This window comes from Grampus griseus (genome assembly GCF_964374135.1).
Source record: "Grampus griseus genome assembly, chromosome: 10".
NCBI lineage: Eukaryota > Metazoa > Chordata > Mammalia > Artiodactyla > Delphinidae > Grampus > Grampus griseus.
The window spans coordinates 93,136,809-93,161,653 of NC_139004.1; the positions used below are offsets into that span (position 1 = coordinate 93,136,809).

Here is a 24,845-nt window from a genome sequence, read left to right on the forward strand (position 1 = left end):
TTCAAAGTATTTACACCAATCAGAGGCTACTTCTAGTATATATATATTATGTAAATTATTTTATAAAAATACCTCTCATGTCAAAATGTATTTCCCCAAGTGCCTTTATCTTCTCTTACAAGCAACCAGTGCAATAACAATGAACCCTTTTTTAAAAAATCTGAAAGGTCGGTTCAAGTGTTTCTGTTCCACAGCATATTTTTGGCCCCAGAGCAGTATGTGGAACCCCATGTTATTAACAGAGTTTTCTTTGGATGCCCTGAGTCAGTCTTCCCTCAGCACATCCGCAGGGCAGACCACCTGCCTGGGTCTGGTCAACGCCGGGGGCGTTTTGGACGGACGTGTCTATCCTGAAAGCTTCCAGGCCGCCTTTGAACTTGTCTTGGCAGCCAATGAAAATCTCCCGGAGCATCCCTGACGATCCCGCTGCGCGTGGGAGCAGTGGTCCCTCCTCTCGCAGCCAGGAGGAGCCCTGCAGTGCGCCCGGCAGCCGCCAGCTGGAGCTCAAAGGCAGCGGCGCCTCTCCGAGACCGCGGGGAGCCTCGCAGCGGGGGGCGCGTCTGCTCCGCCCGCCCCTCTGCCTGTGTGCATCCCGCCTGCCCGAATCAGAGGCATCCTTTCCGAAGCTGGACGAAGTTCACCTCCATCTCCCTTTTCTACGCTTGTCTCTTTATTCCATTACCAAAGGTTGCTTTAGGACTTTAATAAAACCAAACTGAAACGTTGTCAGAGAAGAGGGATCTGAACGTGGAGAGGACTGGAAACTGGCGTTCATTCATTGGGAAACATTTACAGATCCCCCTACCAGGGGTCAGACCCGCAGCTGGAGGCTTGGGACGCCAAGTTGAGTAAGACAATCCCTGCCTTCAGAGGGCCTCAGGCTTGTAAATAATAGTAGGGTAAAAGACGGTTTCAGGGAAACCATCTGGTTCTGCTTTTGACTGAAGCACCAAATAATAGATGTCACATGTCAAGGAGAGGCGTCAGGTCGCCGTGCAGGACGTGCAGAAAGGGATGGCTTGGAGGTGCTGGACTCCTCCCACTGAGGGTAGGAAAGGGACCCAGAGGGGGAAATTAAAGGAAAAAGTGTTTGGAGAGAGAACCCTGGATGAGTTGAGTCCTTTCGTTCTCATTAACTTAAACCTAGGGAAAGGGGCTTTAAAGGGACCCCTTGGAGAGGCCGCCTGGGAAATCTAAAACGTGTGGCACTGGGTTGACTAGCTGTTCCGACTGAAGAGAAAAAGGTGTTACCACACTGGGGGCAATCTTATCCCCACAGTTTGTGAAGGCAAATTTCAGTGAGTGTTCTCAGGGGACCAGATGTGGATCCCCTGTGGAGAGAACCGCAGTGGGGCTGTCTTAGGTCTTGTCTGTGGAGACCTCCTGGTGGAGTGAGGAGATCTCAGCAGAAAAAAGGCTCCTGGGTGCTCTGATTCTAAAAGAAGGCAGCCTTAAGCCACCTGCTGAAATAGAGATGCACTTGCCTGAATCCAGTGAACTGCAGGTGAGATATTTCCAGTGCTCCGTGAGGGAAACCGTCAGCCTGAAATATCTACCGCACCCAGAGAGCGCCAGCACCTACTATGGCCTTGTGTGTCAGGTCAACACTTTCCAGCCCCCCACACCCGGCTCCCTGCGTCCAGAGAGGCCTGGAACAGACTCTCCCTCACATCCCTCAGGAAGAACCAGCCCAGCTGACACCTTGATCTCAGACTTCCAGCCTCCAGGCTGTAAAACAAAACATTTCTGTTGTTTAAGCCACCCAGTCTGTGATCCTTTTTCACAGCAGCCCTGGGAAGCGAATACACCGGGAAACAGAAGCAGGCAATCTTGTCCTATATCCCTTCCCAAAGGTCCAGTCTGCAGCTGGCTCAAACTAGGCAGCAGGAGAAATTTTACCGGAAATAATTTTTTTGTCAGTTTCTTAAAACTGAATATATTTGTTACTGAACCTGAAGTGTGTGCAGCCATTTAAAGTGACAGCAGGTTGTTTTTTATGGTGTAAGAATAACGGGTGCAGGGGAAGAACCACTGCACAGAGCAATGGCCTAGCAAGGGGGCGGGATGCTGGGTGCCGCAATAAAGGGGTGCATTTCCTGGTGAGAAGATAAACCCGATAACAGACCAACAGTAATTTATTTGCTTTTTAGTACTGCTGTGCTGCGGTATTGAAAATGTCAGTGATAAAATACTCCTCCTACCTGGGGGGCCACTCCTGCCACTCCCACCATTGCCCCAGATTGGATTTGAAGGACAGGACAGTGAGAAATAGGAAAAAAACAAAAGAACTAATGTCGAATCTGGTGGTTTTTCAGCTGGGGGCAATCTTGTCCCTGAGGAATATCTGGCTGTGTCTGGAGCTGTTTTTGATTGTCATAATGGGGCGAGGGTGTGCTACCAGTGCCTAGTAGATGGAGTCCAGGGATGCCTTTAAAGATCCTACAGCACACAGAAAAGCTGCCCATGCACAGAATTACGAGGCCCCAAATGCCAGTAGTGCTGTGGTTGAGAAACCCCGGCTCCAACACTGAAACCACTGTATGTATCCTAAGTGCTCCTAAAGTGGCTGTGAGGATAGCCGAGAGAGAGGACCCCCAGGGCGTGTGGTTGTAGAATGGGAATGCTTAGGAGGGGACTGGGTCAGTCACTTACTGGGCGGCGTGCCTGTCACAGGAACACGCAAGAGGGAATTTCCACGTTAGGCTTCGGGATCCCAGATGTGAGAAGTAACGACAGTGGGATTAAAGGAGCACTTTCTGTGGGCAGAGCCCTGTGCTGAGGCGTCGTTGTGTTGTTTCATTTGACTCTCGTGACAGCCCTGAGAAGCAGGTATTATTTCCATCTAGGCTCAGAGAGGTGAAGTAATTTGCCAGGAGTCGGAAGGGAGAAAATTGGGATGCAAACCTGCTCCCGCTTGACTCCAAAGGGCAGGCTTTTGTTACCCCCAAACTGGACTCACCTCTTGGTGGGTGTTGAGCCCCAAAGCACAACTAAGCCAAAGATGGGGAGAAGGAAGGATTTATCACTTGCAACAAGTAAGGAGGACACTGGGGATCTTTTCCCATAGCAGCGTCTCCCTAAACAGCAAAGGGGGACATTTGAAATTGAGTACATGCATATTCATGAAGGGGCTTGAGCAGAAGGGAATGCAGGATAGAATTGGGGCAGAGGTGGCCAGCATCCAGTCTTCGGTTGATTAAAGTCAGGAGGGTTGGAAAAGGTCAACATCATCATTCCTTGGGTTCTGACCAGTCTGGGATCTCAGCATGTTGTTACCCTCCTCCACCGCGGTGGGGCCTTAGTTTCTGCAAAACTTGGAGATCTGTGTCAGGTTGTTAGGTATATCCCTTGAGGAGGAACTAGGACTCTGTTTTGTTGCTGAACTATTGCTTTCTTGACTGCTTTTCTTTTGTTCCTGTCTTCCCTTGTTTTCTTCAGATCATTAGTTACTGAGACCTGCTCAAAGATCAACATTGTGGCCAGGCTTAGATCACGAAATGGCTTAGACCAAAAATGGCTTCTCTTATGTCAAGAAAGCCAGGCCTAGTTCTCTTTCTCCAGGACCGCCACCCCCTTCCCTATCTGCTTACAATTTTACCCCCGAAACCATAACACTGACCGGTAATCAAATCCACCAAAAAGCACAGATGACCTGGATGGAGAGATCTATTTGAAAAAAGTTAATGCTTCTATCCAGTACCTGTATTCTTTTCTTTTTCTATTGTTTCTTCTACTTTGTTGCATTTTATTTCATTTCTTTACCTCACTTGGTTCCTTTCAGAGACAGTTGAAACTAAAGCCCAGAGGAGGGAAGTGACTTGCCCAAGGTCACTGTTTAGGTTTTAAAGCCAGAATAAGAACTTTTTATTCAAGGTAAGGCTTTTCCTTGCCAGCAGAGTGCTCTTTGCATCACCCCGAGTGTCTGTTTAGTATCTGTTTTCCACCCTTGGAATTCTCAAATCATTGACTTTTCTTACAACGGGGTGGACGAGTTCAGTTTTAGAATAATGAGGAGTGTTCCTTCTAAAGAGAATTCCCTAACTGGTTCTTGCTTCCCTTTTCCTGAGGTTGATGCTCTTTTTAAAAGACAAAGCTGGCATTCTGCCCCTTGTCAATTTTGAAGGGCTCTCTCTATGACCTGGGCTGATGTCCATGGCTAAGGAAAGATTCTGGCTCTTTGACTGACTTGGCCAAGATGCGGCCATGTCCTGTGGAGAAGGCTCAGGTGCTGTCATTTTAAAATGCTGTGAAACTGATAATTAGGCCAGTGGGAACATATGGAATGTGTCACACCCGTCTTATTCCTTGTCCAAAACTATTATCTCATTAGACAAATATGAGGCTGACAAAACAGACAGCTAAGAGATGAGACCTTAACCACTCATTTTCTCAGAATGACTTTATTAGTTTAAGTAGAAATGGTGCCTGTTCTTAAGATTACAACTGAAAATCATGTCGCTAGCTGTGATATTTCCTCCTCCGTGCCTCAGTTTTCTTCTCTCTCTCTTTCTTTTTTTGAGATCGACACAGCACAAGCTTTATTCAGTGGCCAAAGAATGGAGGATCTGGAACTAAGTTCACAGATCAACTTCTCACCCACCTGCGGAGAGTTATTTATTTTATTGTATTTATTTATTTTCTAATTTTTTAAACTTTTTATTTTATATTAGAGTATAGTTGATTAACAATGTTGTGTTAGTTTCAAGTGTACAGCAAAGTGATTCAGCTATACATATACATGTATCTATTCTTTTTCAAATTCTTTTTCTGATAGCCAAAACTAGAATGGTCTTCAAGGATGCGTCCAGGTCTGATGCCATAGAGTTTTCCATTTCTTATACAACAGCCATGTAGCAAACAAATGGGTTATTCTGATCACTTGCCTTGTCCTCTTCATCCACATTCCCAGGACAATGGGATTCCTGACCTTTACGCATGACTTGGGAATATATCTGAGCACATGATCCTGCATTCCCATTTTTATTATTTATTTATTTACATATTTTTTAACATCTTTATTGGAGTATAATTGCCTTACATTGTTGTTTTAGTTTCTGCTGTATAACAAAGTGAATCAGCTGTACGTATACATATATCCCCATATCCCCTCCCTCTTGCATCTCCCTCCCACCCTCCCTATCCCACCCGTCTTAGGTGGTCACAAAGCACGGAGCTGATCTCCCTGTGCTATGTGGCTGCTTCCCACTAGCCATCTATTTTACATTTGGTAGTGTATATATGTCCATGCCACTCCCTCACTTCGTCCCAGCTTACCCTTCCCCCTCCCGGTGTCCTCAAGTCCATTCTCTACATCTGCGTCTTTATTCCTGTCCTGCCCCTAGGTTCTTCAGAACCTTTTTTTTTTCTCTTTTTAGATTCCGTATATATGTGTTAGCATACGGTATTTTTTTGTCTCTTTCTGACTTACTTCACTCTGTATGACAGATTCTGGGTCCATCCACCTCACTACAAATAACTCAACTTCGTTTCTTTTTATGGCTGAGTAATATTCCATTGTATATATGTGCCACATCTTTATCCATTCATCTGTCGATGGACACTTAGGTTGCTTCCATGTCCTGGGTATTGTGAATAAAGCTGCAATGAACATTGTGGTACGTGACTCTTTTTGAATTATGGTTTTCTCAGGGTATATGCCCAGTAGTGGGGTTGCTGGGCCATATGGTAGTTCTACTTTTAGTTTTTTAAGGAACCTCCATACTGTTCTCCATAGTGGCTGTATCAATTTGCATTCCCACCAACAGTGTAGAAGGGTTCTTTTTTCTCCACATCCTCTCCAGCATTTATTGTTTGTAGATTTTTTTGATGATGGCCATTCTGACTGGTGTGAAGTGATACCTCGTTGTAGTTTTGATTTGCATTTCTCTAATGATTAGTGATGTTGAGCATCCTTTGATGTGTCTGTTGGCAATCTGTATATCTTCTTTGGAGAAATGTCTATTTAGGTCTTCTGCCCATTTTTGGATTGGGTTGTTTGTTTTTTTGATATTGAGCTGCATGAGCTGCTTGTATATTTTGGAGATTAATCCTTTGTCAGTTGCTTCATTGGCAAATATTTTCTCCCATTCTGAGGGTTGTCTTTTCGTCTTGTGTATGGTTTGCTTTGCTTTGCAAAAGATTTTAAGTTTCATTAGGTCCCATTTGTTTATTTTTGTTTCCATTTCTCTAGGAGGTGGGTCGAAAAGGATCTTGCTGTGATTTATGTCTTAGAGTATTCTGCCTATGTTTTCCTCTAAGAGTTTTACAGTGTCTGACCTTACATTTAGGTCTTTAATCCATTTTGAGTTTATTTTTGTGTATGGTGTTAGGGAGTGTTCTAATTTCATTCTTTTAAATGCAGCTGTCCAGTTTTCCCAGCACCACTGATTGAAGAGGCTGTCTTTTCTCCACTCTATATTCTTGCCTCCTTTATCAAAGATAAGGTGACCATAGATGTGTGGGTTTATCTCTGGGCTTTCTATCCTGTTCCATTGATCTGTCTTTCTGTTTTTGTGCCAGTACCATACTGTCTTGATTACTGTAGCTTTGTAGTATAGTCTGAAGTCAGGGAGCCTGATTCCTCCAGCTGCGTTTCTCTTTCTCAAGATTGCTTTGGCTATTCGGGGTCCTTTGTGTTTCCATACAAATTGTGAAATTTTTTGTTCTAGTTCTGTGAAAAATGCCATTGGTAGTTTGATAAGGATTGCATTGAATCTGTAGATTGCTTTGGGTAGTATAGTCATTTTCACAATGTTGATTCTTCCAATCCAAGAACATGGTATATCTCTCCATCTGTTTGTATAATTTTAATTTCTTTCATCAGTGTCTTATAGTTTTCTGTGTACAGGTCTTTCTTCTCCTTAGGTATGTTTATTCCTAGGTATTTTATCCTTTTTGTTGCAGTGGTAAATGGGAGTGTTTCCTTAATTTCTCTTACAGATTTTTCAACTTTAATGTATAGGAAAAATTCCCATTTTTAAAACTTAACTCTAGATAAAGTTCAAAGGGAAGAGTACCCACAGGACTTTGTACATGATGGACTGACTCCAGAAGAAAATGCCTCTTCAGTTAAAATATCAAATAAGGGTCGTATCCTTACCCCTATTTTACAAATGAGAAACTGAGCGCCTGAATTGCTAACCAAATGTCCTGAGTCGCTATGTTCCAGAAATAATAACTAACATTTAGTGAATGTGAATGCTGCACCGGGTGCTATAATAAGAGTTTCATGTGAATTCATTTACTCTTCACAATAACCTTTTGAGGCTGATAGCAATATTACCTCCCTTTACAGTAATTAGAGGCACAGAGAGGTTAGACAGCTTGCACAGTTCACACAGCTGATAGGTAGAGGAGCTGTGATCAGAAGGTTCATTCTATACTATGAACACTATACACAAAAAGTGTATCATCTTGCCTTTCATTATCTTACTTAATATAATTTACTATTATTTTATTTAATTCTCACTTTAGTGCTATGAATTAGGTACTATCAGTAGTGTGCCAGTAAATGTCTAACAACTGGCTCTCCAGGGAAGGGTAAGTTGTAGCCTAAATTGTAGTGTTTGCCAATTTCCATGGTGCAAATACTCCCAGAGTGGTTAATTTCAAGCTACCAATGAGAATCGATGAACTCGGAGTTGGGAAGAAATGTTCTCCATTATATGGTATTTCCATCCTATGGATACACTACTTGTAAATAGCTTCAAGAATATAGCCAAGGGCTTCCCTGGTGGCACAGTGGTTAGGAATCTGCCTGCCAATGTAGGGAACACGGGTTCGAGCCCTGGTGTGGGAAGGTCCCACATGCCGCGGAGCGGCTACGCCCGTGAGCCACAACTACTGAGGCTGCGCGTCTGGAGCCTGTGCTCTGCAACGGGAGAGGCCGCGACAGTGAGAGGCCCGCGCACCACGATGAAGTGTGGCCCCCGCTCACCACAACTGGAGAAAGCCCTCGCACAGAAACGAAGACTCAACACAGCAAAATAAATAAATAAATAAATTTATTTTAAAAAGAAAAGAATATAGCTAATAGTAAACTGTATTAAAGTGATTAGGAAACGATGTTTTGAATATCTATTTGAATATTTATGCCTTTCTTTTTCATGAAATGTATTTAACTATAACTGAACAAAGGAAGCTCTAGAATAATACCTACAACATGTTCCCATTTTTGTGCATAAGAGAAAATTCTCTACCCCGTATATGTGTATAAATGTTTGTTTGATCAAAAAAGAGTAAACTCTTAAAATGGGTTACTTCAGAGATGGGGACTTGAGGATGCCAATAGACAGATTTCCTTTTTCTTATCATACGTCTCTACTAGTTGATGGTTTTACAACCATCATATTGTGCTTTTATGATAAAAAATAATTTATAAAGTTTTCTTTTCTTTTTTTCTTTTTTTTTGGCCCTGCTGCGTGGCTTGCGGAATCTCAGTTCCCCAACCAGGGATTGAACTCGATTGAACTTGGGCAGTGGAAGTGCTGAGTCCTCACCACTGGGAACAACTGATAAAAGGGGTTTTGTGTTTTTTTACTGTGAAACTAGAATCAGGAGATAAGAAGTGACTTTTCTATTAAATGGTTTTAGAGGTGAAGGAAATTATGATAATTGTAAAGGTTGAGGAATGTTCAACTTTTCATTTTGAAATTAGTTTGTTGACTTGTTCACTGTCTTTCTCTCTAGAACGGAAGGTCCGTGGCAGCCGACACCTAAGTGTGTCCAAAGTCTTGGGCCCAGCCACCAGCATCACTCCCTTACACTAGTATAAGAGCTTCTGAACCCATCTCACTGCTTCTGCTCTTTCCCTCTGTATTAATTTGCTAGGGCTGCCATACCAAAGGACCACAAACTGGGTGGCTCAAAACCACAGAAATGTATTGCCTCACAGTTCTGGAGGCCAGAAGTCCAAGATCAAGGTATTGGCAAGGTTGGGTCCTTCTGAGGCTGTGAGAGAGAATCTGTTCCAGTTCCTGGCGGTTTGCTGGCAATTCCTTGGTGTTCCCTGGCTTGCAGCTGCAACACTTCAGTCTCTGCTTCTGTTGTCCCATGGGTCTCTCCCCTCCTGTGTCTGTGTATCTTCTAGTCTTCTTGAGGAGAAGAAGTCATTTTGGATTAAGGGTCCACCATACTCCACTAAGACCATCTTAACTGATTACATTGGCAATGGCCCTGTTTCCAAAGAAGGCCATTATCTGAGGTACTGGGGGTTAGGACTCCAATGTATCTTTCGTGGGGACACACTTCAACCCATAATGCCTTCCTACAGTCAGTTCTGCATGGAGCTGCCAGAGAAAACTTTTAAAAATATAAACTGGTTCACTCTCTGAGTTCCCCATCATATCAAGACCTGAACTAGGGTGACCATACCCTACTTCCTCTGGTCCCTGCATCTTTCTCCATCCATATCTCTTAGTATTAGGATTCTGAGCTAACCACAATGACTGTCTTTCTATTCCTAGAGCATTCCATGTGCCTTTCCCCTTCAGAGTCTTTGCTGTTCCTTCTGTCTGAAACGTGCTTCCACCAGATGTGTGCCTGGCTCTCATTCTCATGTCCTCCAGGTCTTCCCATCCAGGGCCAACTCCTTTGAGAGGTCTACTCTGACCCTAACCCCTAGAACAGGGACCACTCCTGTGTCTTCTTGTTCAGTTTTCTTTATAATGCTCAGTACTACATGGCATTATGTCTTATATTTATTTGTTTATTATGTTACGTATCTCCCCCCTGGAATGTAAGCTCCTCAGGGGAAGGTATTTTTTAAAATTTGAAAACCTTGCAGATATTTTAGTGTACTTTTTAGTTAAATTAAACTTTTGAACAGGTGACTTATTTACATGGTTGAAAGTGAAAATGATATAAAAAGATATCCAGAGAAGGCTCGTTCCCATTTCTGGGAACTATCCAGTTTCTGACTATCCAGTTTCCCTGACCCCCATAGAAAACCATTTTTACTAGTCTCCCAGTATCTCTTTATGCAACTACAATACGTATTTGTATATATGTACATATATATTCTTGTTTTCCCATCTTATACTGAAGATGTCATTTAATACATAGTTGGCCTCTTGCATTTATGTTCCTTCAAAATATTTCCTGGACATCATTCCATATCAGTTTATATAGAACTTTCTCATTCTTTTTTAAACAGCTCTATAATATTCCCTTTCGGGAACATACTGGAGTTATCACTTCTCTACTGATAAATACATGTGGCTTCCATCTTTTATTATATACGACAGGGATTTCCATGCTGTATTCCCAGAGTTTTGAAGTCTTTCTGCACAGAGCGGACTGTCAATAAACAATTGTAAAGAGGATGAAAGATGAATGAACCAATGTGAATAAGCCAAGGAGGGTAGTAGGAAAGGAGCCCAAGGGCGGCTCGCAGGTACGCGGTGCTGCACGGAGGCCCCAACAGGTGGCGCTGTAGGCGGCGGGCGCGCCTGGCCGGGGGGGTGGGGGTGGGGGCCCGCCGCTCTTGCCGTGGGCGCAGACGGCAGCGCGGGGACAAGCGTGCGGGGTAGGGCAAGTCATATGACCCGTTCGGCTTCCTGGCTTCGGCCGCTGCCGCCGCCAGCCCGTGCCCGCCAGCGTCGAGCCGGGGTCCCGAGGAACCGTTGGGGGGTTCGGGCCGAGGCCCACTTGTGTGGAGGTTGTCGTCACCGCTGCCTGCCCGCTCGCCCGTCCGTCCTTCCTCCCGGCCGCCATCATGCTGGCTCTCATCTCCCGCCTGCTGGACTGGTTCCGCTCGCTCTTCTGGAAGGAGGAGATGGAGCTGACGCTCGTAGGGCTGCAGTACTCGGGCAAGACCACCTTCGTCAATGTCATCGCGGTGAGTGCCCTCCCGCTCACCCGCCCGGGGCGCCGCAGCCCGCGCGTCCGGCGCGGGGTCCGCGGGCAGGCCTGGCTTGGGGGTCCCCTCTGCGCGGCGGGGCTCTTGGGAGTGTGTGTGTGTTGGGGGAGGGAGTAGCCGTGCTTGTCACCTCCCCTAGGGTCAGGACTCGGAGCTTCGCGTGTGTTGGTGGCTGAAGTGTAGCGCTGAGATCGGCAGCTGAAGGGTTAATTCCATTTAGTTGTTTTCTTCCAAGCGCCGTGTTCTTAACGCGGCCGGGGTTTGGAAAGGGTGGAATTGGGCTTATCACATTTTTAAGGCGCTTGGGGGATTGGGGTTTCCTTCGGGTTTGGACTGTGAGGGCAGCGGAAGGGTTAACTCCAGCTTGTCACTTTCCTGAAGGGTGGGATTTGGCGACTCCGTGTGTCCCGTGAGAAAGCATAAAAATTGAGATCCTCTCAACTAACCACTCGGGACGAAGAGCCCCGATGTAGGAAAGCAGGGGACCGGTGGGGACTCATTCCTGAATTCTGTGGGCAGCTTCTCCGCTGTAATTCAGTTACTGGTTTTCACCCGTTCCCCGAGGGGCCAAGATCAAGTTGATTGTGCTGCGCTCACCGGTAAAGCTGGGGAGGGACATTTCCAGCCAGTCCAGAGTAGTGCACAGCTTTTATTTTACTTTATTCTGTACTTTACATATCTAATTGAAGTATAATTGACTTATAAATGCACAGCTTTTATTAAGCCGAGCAATTAGGGGATCTTTGCATTTCTAGAGCTAAATGTCCTCATCTGGGGGTAAGATTTGCAGCCAGCGTAAAGTTAACTACGTTGAAAAAGCGGGGGTGGTCTTGTGATGGTGCTTCTTAAATGAAGGGAGGGGAAGGGTCTGGGCAGGAACGTAGCTTATTCCGCGCCCAGGGAATGGGTGTCTGGGAGGGAAATTGCCCTGGGAACCTATATATAATGTGGTGTTTATTCAGCAGTGATTGAGGGGAAGGAGGATGATTCAATATTGCTTGTTTGGTTGGCTGGGGAAGAAATAAGAGCGAAAGATTCTCGTCAATCTTTATTTACAGCCCAGGAGTTGCTGTGCCTCAGTCTTAGCTGATAGGGGCTTGTGCTTGCCCAGCTACTCCAAAGAGAGGTGGCAGCAGTTCCTCCACCGTTTAGATGATGGGTGAAAAAATAGGCGACTAGCTGTCCAACTGGTTGGGTTACTGGAATTATTCAAACACGACTTCCTTGTTAGGGAACACAACTTGTGTAACTCGTGACTCTCAGTCCTTGCAGTTATAGAGCAACAGGAATGAGTAAGACTTGGAGAAATAGAGATCAGCAGAACTCCAAACTTCCTTTGAGGAATGTTGCATGGCCTACTTTTTGGGCTCTTTTTGTATAATATGATTGGGGGGGTGCTTGAGGTGACTTTTTTCAACAGTCATAGAAAAGTGGCATGTGTGTCTAGTACCACTAAAATTAGTAAGGAAAGACTTTGCGCTAAGTATCCATATTCGAACTTTTGTGTGATGTGGAAAAGCTCAGCCTGAGTGCAGCTGAGCTCATTTAACTGTACATTTTCTGATATTCCTTTCAGATAAGAATTGGTGTCTCCTCCTAAATTCTATCTTTTTGACAAGACTGAATTATTTTATAGGGTATATAGGTATATTACTACAGTCAGTCTTGTTTGTTGCAGAGAAGTAGTTATTCTTGGGAAACCTAAAAAAAGTTTAGTAAATCTTTGAGGAACTTCTAAAAATACAAGCTCTATTTTCATGCTTATGTTTCCAGTAGACAGTGTAGTTTAATACAATGAGCATGAACTTTGAAGTCAAGCATCCCTGGGTTTGCAGTCTGGCTCTGCCACTTAGCAGCCTTGTATCCTCTTTCAGTCCTTGATTTCCCATCTATTAAGAGGAGATAATAATGGGTTTCTTACAGAGTTGCTGTGAGTACATGAATTGACAGATGTTAAGTGACTCGCGTCATGCCTGCCTATAGAAGGGGTTAGATAAATGGTAACTGATGTTATTATTTGTAGTGGGTATACTCGTTTAATGCAGAAACGATATTTTGAAAAATATTCAGAAAGGAATTAGCTGGGGTCATTTCCGTCTTTGAATTTGTGTATGTATCCAAATGTGGACTGCTGTAGTGGATTCCTAGATTGTGGCAAGTAATCACATCATGTCCTCTCTGTTCCCCCCTTTTTTGCATTAGATTATTTTAACATCTGGAAAGCTGTTGAACTCAAAGTGAGCTATTATTTTAATGTTAGACTCTTCATTGCGTTTTGTTTTGGCTGCGCGGTGCGAGTTGGGGAATCTTAGTTCCCCGACCAGGGATTGAACCTGGATCTATGGCAGTGAGAGCTCTGAGTCCTAACCCCTGGACCGCCAGGGAATTCCCTATACCATTCTTTTTGAATGATATGATGTGGGTAGGTTCTGTTAAGAAAAAATCGTGACGGTAATTGCCCGTGGCCTTTAAGATGCTGGAAAAAAAGAGACCTCAGTAAATTTCATGCCTTTTTTTAAACCTCAGACTTTAATCTAATCTGTGGTTCCTATAGAATATATTGAGGGTGAGGAAAAAGTTAGTAATTAAAAGTGAATTTACAGAGTTTTAGATAGAAACAGTGTGTCCAAAATAGTAAATTTAGCTTTATCTTAAAAAAAATCAACTGCATTATTCTTTGTATAAAGTGTTTGATTTATAGACTCAGAAATTCAGACGCGTTGACTCCTACGTGTTACTTTAGAAAGCTGGCCGTTTATTTCTCAAATTCAACAAGTAACTTTCCAGGTAGGAAAAGCTTCAGGTGAAGCCAATTTTCTTAGGTAGACATCAACTTTTTGTAAACGTCAAATTAAAATGTGTCTTTATTTTCTGCCTTAAAAGTTAAGAAAACTTTGAGTGATGTCATTTAACTTACTCAAAAGGTTTGTGAAGCTGAATTACTTATATGCAGGGTTTGGTCCATTCTGAAATTAGGCAGTTTGCTTACAGAGAGTTTCAGTCCTCAAATTCATATTCTTATGGTTTCAAACCCCAAATGATACTCCATGTTATCTAATGTTTTATGTAGAGACACTTAATATACGTAGTGTTCTCTTTGTTTTGAATATTAAAAAACAGAAAAGAAACACATCTAGTCTTTAATTTTTTTGATTAGTGTTAGGAAATGAAATACTGCCCATTGCTAAGTATTATGGCAGTTATGACGTAATAAAGCATGTGTCTTGTATGTGTAATGTATGTTGAGTAATCTTTATTTTTAACTGAGACCCTTAGATGGGTTATAGGATACTTATGAAGAAATGTTTAATAGGATTTACCAAAATGTTATGGGATAAGTTTTATAGACATTGTGTATTTTTGAAATTAGTAGTATTATAAAAATTTGTCTACATTTTTGTGAAGTATCGAGAGCTCAAAGGTTAATCCAAGGAAAAGTTTATTACTGCTGAGAATTAGAAAAAGGAGATATTTGGAAAAATGGTAGAAATCTGCACCTAGAATAATTTTTTTAAGAGTTTGTAAAAACCTTAATTAAGTGGTCTAATTTTACCCTCGTTTTATAGTTGTAGGTAGGAGATCCAGAAAGGTTAAGTGAAATTCCTAAGGCTAATTAGTAGCAGAGATAAAATTAGAACCCATGGCCAGTGCACTTTCTGCGTCTGTAGATTTACCTGAGGTTAGAACCATAGAGCTGTGAATTGGGAGCTCTTAATCCTTTAAACATCTTTTTTGAATATAAATATACTCCTCTTGCAAATCTGGGTAGCTTTCTAGATCCAACCTTCTTAAGCATATTGACTAACATTTGAGGAATATACACACACACAGACGCACACACAGTGTTTGTGTATTTGAGGACATCAATTAGAGGAAAGAATGATAATCTATGGAAAGTAGCAATAGTGGAATATTATACTACTGTGTTTGGACATTTAAATAACTGGCTAACAGGCATTGTTGGGTTATTGAACTATGTTTAATATCTTTTAAGAGCAGAAATAGTTCTGTGATCACAGTGCTTCTTATTGAATTACTTTGGGGTAAGAAGGGCAAAAATAGTTTTTAAAGAAAACATGCTCACCTGTAAAGTTTAGCAAATCTGAAACTTGACTGTAGGAGCTGGCCTTCCAGTGAGGTCATCTTCAGATACAGATTCAGAGTTGTGGAACAGGAGGCATCCTGCCAAGGAGCATTTCTTCAAAGTTCTTTACCCCCTTCCCCTTTCCCATTGTGTTTTCCATGCAGGCTTAGAATCTCAAAACAAAATGTTCTCCTTAAGAAGCTGTTAAGAGTGCATTAAGGCACTTTAAATTACTAACTTAGAGGATATTTCACAACTTAAAGCACTGTGTTTCTCAGAGATAAAGTGGAATGTCAGTGAACATGGATACAAAATGCATTGCACCTATTAAAGAATAGTTATTTACATATTATTTTTAGAAGATCTTTTTTTCCCCTAATTATCAAAATAGCACAGGGTCATTAGTAGAAATTTGAAAAGAATACTATAAAATAGAAGAAACCGCTTGTTATCTCCACCATCCAAAGTTAACTACTCTCAGCATACCAGAGTATTTCCTTTTCATCTTTTTTTTTTTTTAAAAAGTATATATCTAAACGGCTAAAAAAGTCTTGAGATAACGTTTATAATGTTTGTATCCTGGTTTGTTTTCTTTTAATTACGGTGTACACATTTTTCTGTATCTAAAACCATCTTTAATTCCTTCATAATTTATCCTGTTATAGCATATCTTGTGGATATACCACGTATATTTGATCATTTCCTCATTATTGGACAGTTGAGTGGTTTGCAGGGTTTTGCTGTTGTACATCAGTTTGATCTGCATTTCCTGAGGATGGGTTCCAGAGTTGGCGTCACTGGGTCAAGGGTGTGAACATATTTCATGTCAAATGGCCAAATTGCTTTCCAGAAAGTATGCACTCCTACTGAGAAGGTCTTCTGAACAAAACTTGGACTTCATTTTAGCACTTTGTCCTGTGGTATTTTTAGGGCATACTTAGTTTTGTTGGTAAGGTAAAGTTAACCAGCAGTATTTTAAAACTATCCTATCAGATAATTGCTCTGTTTCTTTGTTTAATGTTTTAAGAAGTACCTATTTATGCTTCAGCAACCGCTAAGACTGAGACTATAGAGAACATAATTCCTTTTTCAATTTTCTTTTTTACTAAACTTTGCAGGCAAGCCATATAAATACAGCTCATCCCCTTTAGCTATCACAGCCTAATTTGTTTTAAACTTCCTGGTGGATTGTCTGAGGGGTTTGTATTCCAGAATTATGGCATGTTTCCGTGCAGTCCTTACCTAGTCTTGCCTATTATAGTGGGATGCTGCTCACTTTTTTTGCGGGGGGTGTATTAAAAGCAGTTTTTCCTAAACCAGAGTCTAAGAAAGTTTGCCAGGTAGACCACTTTTTGAAGCTATAGCATATGAAATTTTTAAGTTTATAACTTGAGTATCATTTATACTTGTAAAAGTTGATTTATGTCTTTTGAACTCTTGTACGAAAAAAACAAAGGAAAGAAATATTAACCTGTCTGCTGAATAGGTCAAAATCAAACGATAATTTAAGGCATTTAGTTTTTCTGAGACAGGACAAACCAAAATTGAAATCTGTAATGGAGTGATTTGAGTTAATTTCTTTCTTCAAAGTAAAAACCACAAGTCTTACATTCTATTGTGCTATTTTTTTTAAAGGTTACATTGTTTTTTGTTTTTAATAAATTTATTTATTTTATTTATTTATTTTTGATTGTGTTGGGTCTTCGTTGCTGCGTACAGGCTTTCTCTAGTTGTGGTGAGCAGGGGCTACTCTTCATTGCAGTGCAGGGGCTTCGCAGTGCAGGGGCTTCTCATTGCGGTGCTTCTCTTGTTGCGGAGCGCAGGCTCTTGGCGTGCGGGCTTCAGTAGTTGTGGCTCGCAGGCTCTAGAGCACAGGCTCAGTAGTTGTGGCGCACGGACTCAGTTACTCTGTGGCATGTGGGATCTTGCCAGACCAGGGCTCGAACCTGTGTCCCTTGCATTGGCAGGCGGATTCTTAAGCACTCTCCCACCAGGGAAGTCCCGTTATATTGTTTCCTAAATTAGATATTGGATCTTGTATTTGGATCTGATTTCATAGTTTTCCCAGTTTTATATAATAGAATAAGATTCTTATTTCATATCCGGACAAACTTTTTTAAAAAATTAAAATATTAATAAAGCTTTAGGGTTCATTTAGAAATTATCTCTAAGAATACTGTATTTTTAAAAAATTATAATACTGGCAAAATAATTTTAGGATTCAGGTACCTAAGTAGTGACACTTTTCTTGAAAATTGAGGCCTTTCCTCTTAAACTGGGCTAGAAAAGTAATCATTTGTTGTTAAAAAAAAATTGTATGATGATTGGGAAAATGCTTCTAAAAATGTCTTTTGTATCAATTTACGTGATGACAGTTACTTAAGCATCTACCAAAATAGTGTTACTATAAGAATATATTTTGAGCCTAAATTTGTTGGTATATGAATGTGGTATGGTTGAGTTTATTTGGAATATGTATAAGTGGCTACATGAATTAGAATGCATGGAGGTTGGGAGTTGAAAGCCAGATTATTTAGGTCCAGATCCTGACTCTTAACACCTGTACTATTTTTGGCAAGTTATTTAACCGCTCAGTATCTGCTTCCTTACTTGTAAAATAGGAATAATAGTAGTTTCTACCTCATGGAGTTATTACGGGTTTATACTTCTAAAACACTGAACAGTGATCAAAATAAGGCATGTGTTAGCTGCTAGGTTACTATATGATCTCCTGGAGAGCAGGGAATTCTCTCTTTTTTGTTCACTGATGTGTTCCAAGTGTCTTAAACAGTTTCTGGCATACACTGGGTGCTAACATGTATTTTGCAATGGACAAATATTACATTTAAAATATAAAATTAAGAACAAGTGTCTTTATGAACCCATATTCATATTTCAGTATGCAAAGTGTAGCATAATGTTAGGAATGAGAGTTTTGGAATCTGATAGATTTGGATTTGAATATTGACTTGGCTATATATCACTTGTATTAGCATCTGTGTGTTTCATTTTTTCCTCCTCTGTAAAATGTAGATGGTCAAAGAACTGCCTCCTGGAGTGGTTTTCAGAATTAAATGAATGTATGTAAAGTGCTTAGCACTGTGCCTGGCACATAGCGCTCTAAATGGTAACTGTTATGTGTCAGGGGTAACATTTGATGTAATCATCAGCCTTTATGCTCAATTATTTTTTAGATTTCTCTTAATTATATTTAAATATTTGTAGCTTTTGTTTAGGAAGTAAGGTTTGGTTTTGTTTAATTCTTGGAAAAGTTTTGAGCACGTTATATTTTATCATGTTGAATTTTTTTGATAGCTGAGATGGGCTGGTAGAAAAAATGTTTTAGCCTCCTGGATAGGCTAGTTATTTTTGATGGACCTACTCATATAATTCTTCCTTTTAGAAAATGAGGTTAATAGATCTATATACTTCTCCTTGGACTGTGTGTGTGTGTCTGTGTGTCTGTGTGTGTGTATATATAATTGTATTATTTGTTATGGAAAGAATTTACAGGGAATTGGAAATATGAATTGTTCTTTTGTTTGTCCCACCACTGACTAATGGCAGGACTGTGGACAAGTCATTTAACTTCTCTGTTCTTCGGTTTTGATGCTTGTGAAGAGTGAATAAGCACTGACAACCTTATTGTTTGAGAATTTAGTGGTGCTTTCCTATATCTGGAATTGGAACTCTTACCCACAGATCAGAGAATAAAATAAAAGTGTAAAGGCTCCAATATAAAATGCTGGTTATAAGATCCCAGCCTCTTGCCAGAAGAAAAACTGAGATGGTTTGCTGCTTTATTTAAGGGGTGGAAAGGTAGACGGATCCCAACAGGAAGAAAAGAGTGAACCTTTTGAGTAGTACCTGCCCTCTAGAATTCAGGTGTCCTGTACAAATATATGCTTAGATGAACTTTTTAAATTTGTATTAAACCATAGTAGTGCTTTTTGTGTATGTTTGTTGTAATTTTTAAACCAGGATTTAAGATCCAAGTGGATTTTAGTCACTGTTGACAGCTGTAAATTTGCAAGCCCCAGCAGGCAGTGTGCTGTGTCTGTGTTGGCCTGTTCCCCTAGATGAGAACTGGGCTCTGCAGACTGCATGCAGGCTGGGCCAGAAAGGGCTTTTGGCAGAGTTTCCTTTCTTAAGGTGGCTTAAGGTCTGGTTTAGACACACATCACTAGGCTACCTTTTCTTTACTTTTTTCTTGAAAGCTCATTTTGTCTGGAGAATGGTTTAACACAAATATATAGATTTGATCATTCTGAATAGTTTCTTTCAGAGGAAAAACTGGGAAATGGAGGAAATTCACTTTTTTCTCCCTCTATAATCTACCTGTTTCTCTCCACTAGCTGTTGGTTTCCTTATTTTGATCTTATTATTTCTTCATTCAGTGGCTGAATTAAAAAACTTAAAACGTTTAAAAAAATACACAAAATCCATATTGTTTAAAAAAGTAGTGTGGATATACAGATTGGAAAAAATAATCTTTAATACCATTAAGATTTAATCACTATTAACATTAAGCTGTATATCCTTCAGATTTTTTCTTCTCCCTTTATATATACAAATATCAGCTTTTAAAAAATTGATGTATTTGACATGTAATATATTAATTTTAGTTGTATAATGTAACGATTCTATGTTTGTATATACTGTGAAATAATCACTACAGTAAGTCCAGTTAACATCACTACCATACATAGTTAGAATTTTTTTTCTTGTGATGATTACTCTCGTAGTAACTGCAAGTATACAATACGGTATTCTTAACTATAGTCACTTTTCTGTACATTACATCTCATGACTTCTGTATGTATTTTGTAACTGGAAGTTTGTACCTTTTGATCTCCTTTCACCTATTCCAGCCCCAATCTGTTCTCCGTCTATGAGTTGGGATATTTTGTGTTTTGTTTTAGATTCCATATATGTGTCTTTCTCTGTCTCAGTTATTTCACTTAGCATAATGCCCAGTATATGCTTTCTTGACAACATTGATGGGATCATGCTGTACATGCTGAGTGGTCTCGAGTAGTCTACTTGATTTACCTACTTTGACGGCTAATAGGCAACTCACATTCAGTCAGTTCAAGACGGAATTCCTGATCCCTTCCTCTCTCAATCCAAGGAACCAACATCTACCCTTATCTTAAAAATATTTTTTTAAAAAAGAAAAAAAGGATGTTACAGGCTTTAAATAACCCTTATGTGTACATTTTGGTTACAGGCATGATTTTCCACTGTTGAGTGATTGAAATGTTGGCGCCTAAAACTTTCATTTTGTAGTTTTCTTTGGAGTTCCAGGAAGTGGGCCAAATGATTTGACCAGCTTTAACCTTTACATTTTCCTGTCATCCTGTGTATGGCAGGTATCTTCCCCAGTCAGGATTGATCATGTCACCTCCATTGTAATTTTCACCACACTTACCACCATCAGAGATTATCTTGCTTATTGTCTTCATCTGTCTTCTGAATATAAATTCCATAGGGGCAGGGCTTTTTCCTTTTTTCATTGGTGCATCCCAGTGCAAAGAACAGTGCCTGGCACATAGTAAGCTCTCTAAATGTTGAGTGAATGAATGAATATAACAGCAAAGTAGTGTATCTATTCTTTTATACTCAAACTGTGTGCAAGGCATCATGGTAGGAGATGATTCATAAATGTATCAGGCCGGGTTATTTGTGGTAGAGTATTTGCCTCATAATAGCCATGTATAGGATAGAAATATTAAGTGCCTTAAAATTGGCACATAATGTTATGGGAATCTCCCCACCCTCACGGAAGACATAAGGGGAGTTTTAGAAAGGCAGTTTGCTGGCTTTGGGTGGGACTGTGTTGAGAATGGCCATGGAGCTGAGCTTTGAGTAGGGTGGTTTTCATTCATTCAGTGGATAGTTGAATCAGTGTTCTAGGCAACATATGCATAATGAAGAACAAAAGAGATATGGTTCCTTCTGTTGTGGAGCTTCCAGTGCCACGAAGGAACAGTAGGAGAAGCAAAGACACAATTGAGGGCAAGAACTTTTGTCAGATTGAGTGTAACCTGCATGAAGGGAAAAAAACCCAAAAGCCTAGAAAAATGGGTTGAATCAGTTAACACAAAGCCTTGAGTAAATTTGAATCTGTAGGCATGGGGAGCCATTGAAGATTTTGTTCATGGGAATGAAGACCTGTGTTTCCAAAGGATTAATTTAGTAGCAATATAGAGAGCATCAAGAAGGAAATTGGTTGCAAGATTATTACAGAAGTCTAGTTGAGAGATAATTAAGTGGGGTGGGGAGTAAGAGAAAGTAGTGAGCTTTATTATGGAAGTGGAGTGGGTACAGTTGAGCAGTTGAATCAGATGAACAGGGCAAAGGGGAATTTGTAGTCAAAGACCTTTTTAAGGATTTAAGTGGAAGATGGTGGAAGAGTGAGACGCGGAGATCACCTTCCTCCCCACAGATACACCAGAAATACATCTACATGTGGAACAACTCCTACAGAACACCTACTGAACGCTGGCAGAAGACCTCAGACCTCCCAAAAGGCAAGAAACTCACCACGTACCTGGGTAGGGTGAAAGAAAAAAGAATAAACAGACAAAAGAATAGGGACGGGACTTTCACTAGTGGGAGGGAGCTGTGAGGGAGGAAAGGTTTCCACACACTAGGAAGCCCCTTCGCGGGCGGAGACTGCGGGTGGCGGAGGGGGAAGCTTCGGAGCCAGAACCGCGGAGGAGAGCGCAGCAACAGGGGTGTGGAGGGCAAAGCAGAGAGATTCCAGCACAGAGGATCGGTGCCAATTGGCACTCACCAGCCCGAGAGGCTTGTCTGCTCACCCGCCGGGGCGGGCGGGGCTGGGAGCTGAGGCTCGGGCTTCGGTAGATCGCAGGGAGAGGGCTGGGGTTGGCGGCGTGAGCACAGCCTGCAGGGGGTTAGTGCACCACGGCTAGCCGGGAGGGAGTCCAGGGAAAAGTCTGGAGCTGCCGAAGAGGCAAGAGACTTTTTCTACCCTCTTTGTTTCCTGGTGCGCGAGGAGAGGGGATAAGAGTGCTGCTTAAAGGAGCTCCAGAAACGGGCAAGAGCTGCGGCTAAAAGCGCGGACCCCAGAGACGGGCATGAGATGCTAAGGCTGCTGCTGCCGCCACTAAGAAGCCTGTGTGCGAGCACAGGTCACTATCCATACCCCCTTTCTGGAGAGCCTGTGCAGCCCCCCACTGCCAGGGTATCGGGATCTAGGGACAACTTCCCCGGGAGAACACAAGGCGCACCTGAGGCTGCTGCAATGTCCCACTGGCCTCTGCCACCGCAGGCTCACCCCGCACTCTGTGCCCCTCCCTCCCCCCAGCCTGAGTGAGCCAGAGCCCCCGAATCAGCGGCTCTTTTAACCCCGTCCTGTCTGAGCGAAGAACAGATGCCCTCCGGCGACCTACACGCAGAGGCGGGGCCAAATCCAAAGCAGAGCCACGGGAGCTGTGAGAACAAAGAAGAGAAAGGGAAATCTCTCCCAGCAGCCTCAGAAGCACTGGATTAAAGCTCCACAATCAACTTGATGTACCCTGCATCTGTGGAATACCTGAATAGACAACGAGTCATCCCAAATTGAGGAGGTGGACTTTGGAGAGCAAGATTTATTATTTTTTCCCCTTTTCCTCTTTTTGTAAGTATGTGTATGCTTCTGTGTCAGATTTTGTCTGTATAGCTTTGCTTCCACCATTTGTCCTAGGGTTCTATCCTTCCTTTTTTTTTTAAAATCTTTTTCTTAATAATTATTTTTTATTTTAATTTAATTTTATTTTATCTTTATTTTATTTTATCTTCTTTCTTTCTTTCCTTCCTTCCCACCCTCCCTCCCTCCCTCGCTCCTTTCTTTCTTTTTCTTTCTTTCTCCTTCCTTCCTTTCTTCCTTCCTCCCTTCCTCCCTTCCTCTCTCCCTTCCTCCCTCCCTCCCTCCCTCCCTTCCATTCCTTCCTTCCTTCCTTCTCTCCCTTTTATTCTGAGCTGTGTGGATGAAAGGCACTTGGTGCTTCAGCCAGGAGTCAGTGCTGTGCCTCTGAGGTGGGAGAGCCAACTTCATGACACTGGTCCACAAGAGACCTCCCAGCTCCACACAATATCAAATGGCAAAAATCTCCCAGAGATCTCCATCTCTACACCAGCACCCAGCTTCACTCAACAACCAGCAAGCTACAGTGCTGGACACCCTATGCCAAACAACTAGCAAGACAGGAACAGAACCCCACCCATTAGCAGAGAAGCTGCCTAAAATCATAAGTCCACAGACACCCCAAAACACACCACCAGATGTGGACCTGCCCACCAGAAAGACAAGATCCAGCCTCATCCACCAGAACACAGGCACTAGTCCCCTCCACCAGGAAGCCTACACAACCCACTGAACCAACCTTAGCCACTGGGGACAGACACCAAAAACAATGGGAACTACGAACCTGCAGCCTGCAAAAAGGAGACCCCAAATACAGTAAGATAAGCAAAATGAGAAGACAGAGAAACACACAGCAGATGTAGGAGCAAGATAAAAACCCACCAGACCTAACAAATGAAGAGGAAATAGGCAGTCTACCTGAAAAAGAATTCAGAATAATGATAGTAAAGATGATCCAAAATCTTGGAAACAGAATAGACAAAATTCAAGAAACATTTAACAAGGACCTAGAAGAACTAAAGATGAAACAAGCAGCAATGAACAACACAATAAATGAAATTAAAAATACTCTAGATGGGATCCATAGCAGAATAACTGAGGCAGAAGAATGGATAAGTGACCTGTAAGATAAAATAGTGGAAATAACTACTGCAGAGCAGAATAAAGAAAAAAGAATGAAAAGAACTAAGGACAGCCTCAGAGGCCTCTGGGACAACATTAAATGCACCAACATTAGAATTATAGGGGTTCCAGAAGAAGAAGACAAAAATAAAGGGACTGGGAAAATATTTAAAGAGATTATAGTTGAAAACTTCCCTAATATGGGAAAGGAAATAGTTAATCAAGTCCAGGAAGCACAGAGAGTCCCATACAGGATAAATCCAAGGAGAAACATGCCAAGACACATATTAATCAAACTGTCAAAAATTAAATACAAAGAAACCATATTAAAAGCAGCAAGGGAAAAACAACAAATAACACACAAGGGAATCCACATAAGGTTAACAGCTGATCTTTCAGCAGAAACTCTGCAAGCCAGAAGGGACTGGCAGGACATATTTAAAGTGATGGAGGAGAAAAACCTGCAACCAAGATTACTCTACCCAGCAAGGATCTCATTCAGATTTGATGGAGAAATTAAAACCTTTACAGACAAGCAAAAGCTGACAGAGTTCAGCACCACCAAACCAGCTTTACAACAAATGCTAAAGGAACTTCTCTAGGCAAGAAACACAGAGAAGGAAAAGACCTACAATAACGAACCCAAAACAGTTAAGCAAATGGGAATAGGAACATATATATCGATAATTACCTTAAATGTAAATGGACTAAATGATTCCACCAAAAGACACAGATTGACTGAATGGATACAAAAACAAGACCCATATATATGCTGTCTATAAGAGACCCACTTCAAACCTAGAGACACATACAGACTAAAAGTAAGGGGATGGAAAAAGATATTCCATGGAAATGGAAACCAAAAGAAAGCTGGAGTAGCAATTCTCATATCAGACAAAATAGACTTTAAAATAAAGACTATTAGAAGAGACAAAGAAGGACACTACATAATGATCAAGGGATCGATCCAAGAAGAAGATATAACAATTGTAAATATTTATGCACCCAACATAGGAGCACCTCAATACATAAGGCAAATACTAACAGCCATAAAAGGGGAAGTTGACAGTAACACATTCATAGTAGGGGACTTTAACACCCCACTTTCACCAACGGACAGATCATCCAAA

General features: G+C 41.7%; 1 protein-coding gene across 2 annotated transcripts in view; it reads left to right on the forward strand.

Moving 5' to 3' along the window:
* The first annotated feature begins 10,502 nt into the window (after window positions 1–10,502).
* ARL8B (ARF like GTPase 8B) overlaps window positions 10,503–24,845 on the forward strand; it is a 65,971-nt gene continuing 51,628 nt past the window's right edge. Inside the window, exon 1 of one of the 2 annotated variants that reach the window (XM_082663619.1) lies at window positions 10,503–10,837. In XM_082663619.1, the coding sequence (XP_082519745.1) occupies window positions 10,540–10,837 (298 nt within the window). In that variant the 5' untranslated portion in view covers window positions 10,503–10,539. The remainder of the gene's footprint in view (window positions 10,838–24,845) is intronic. The other variant, XM_082663620.1, reaches the window with a different exon arrangement.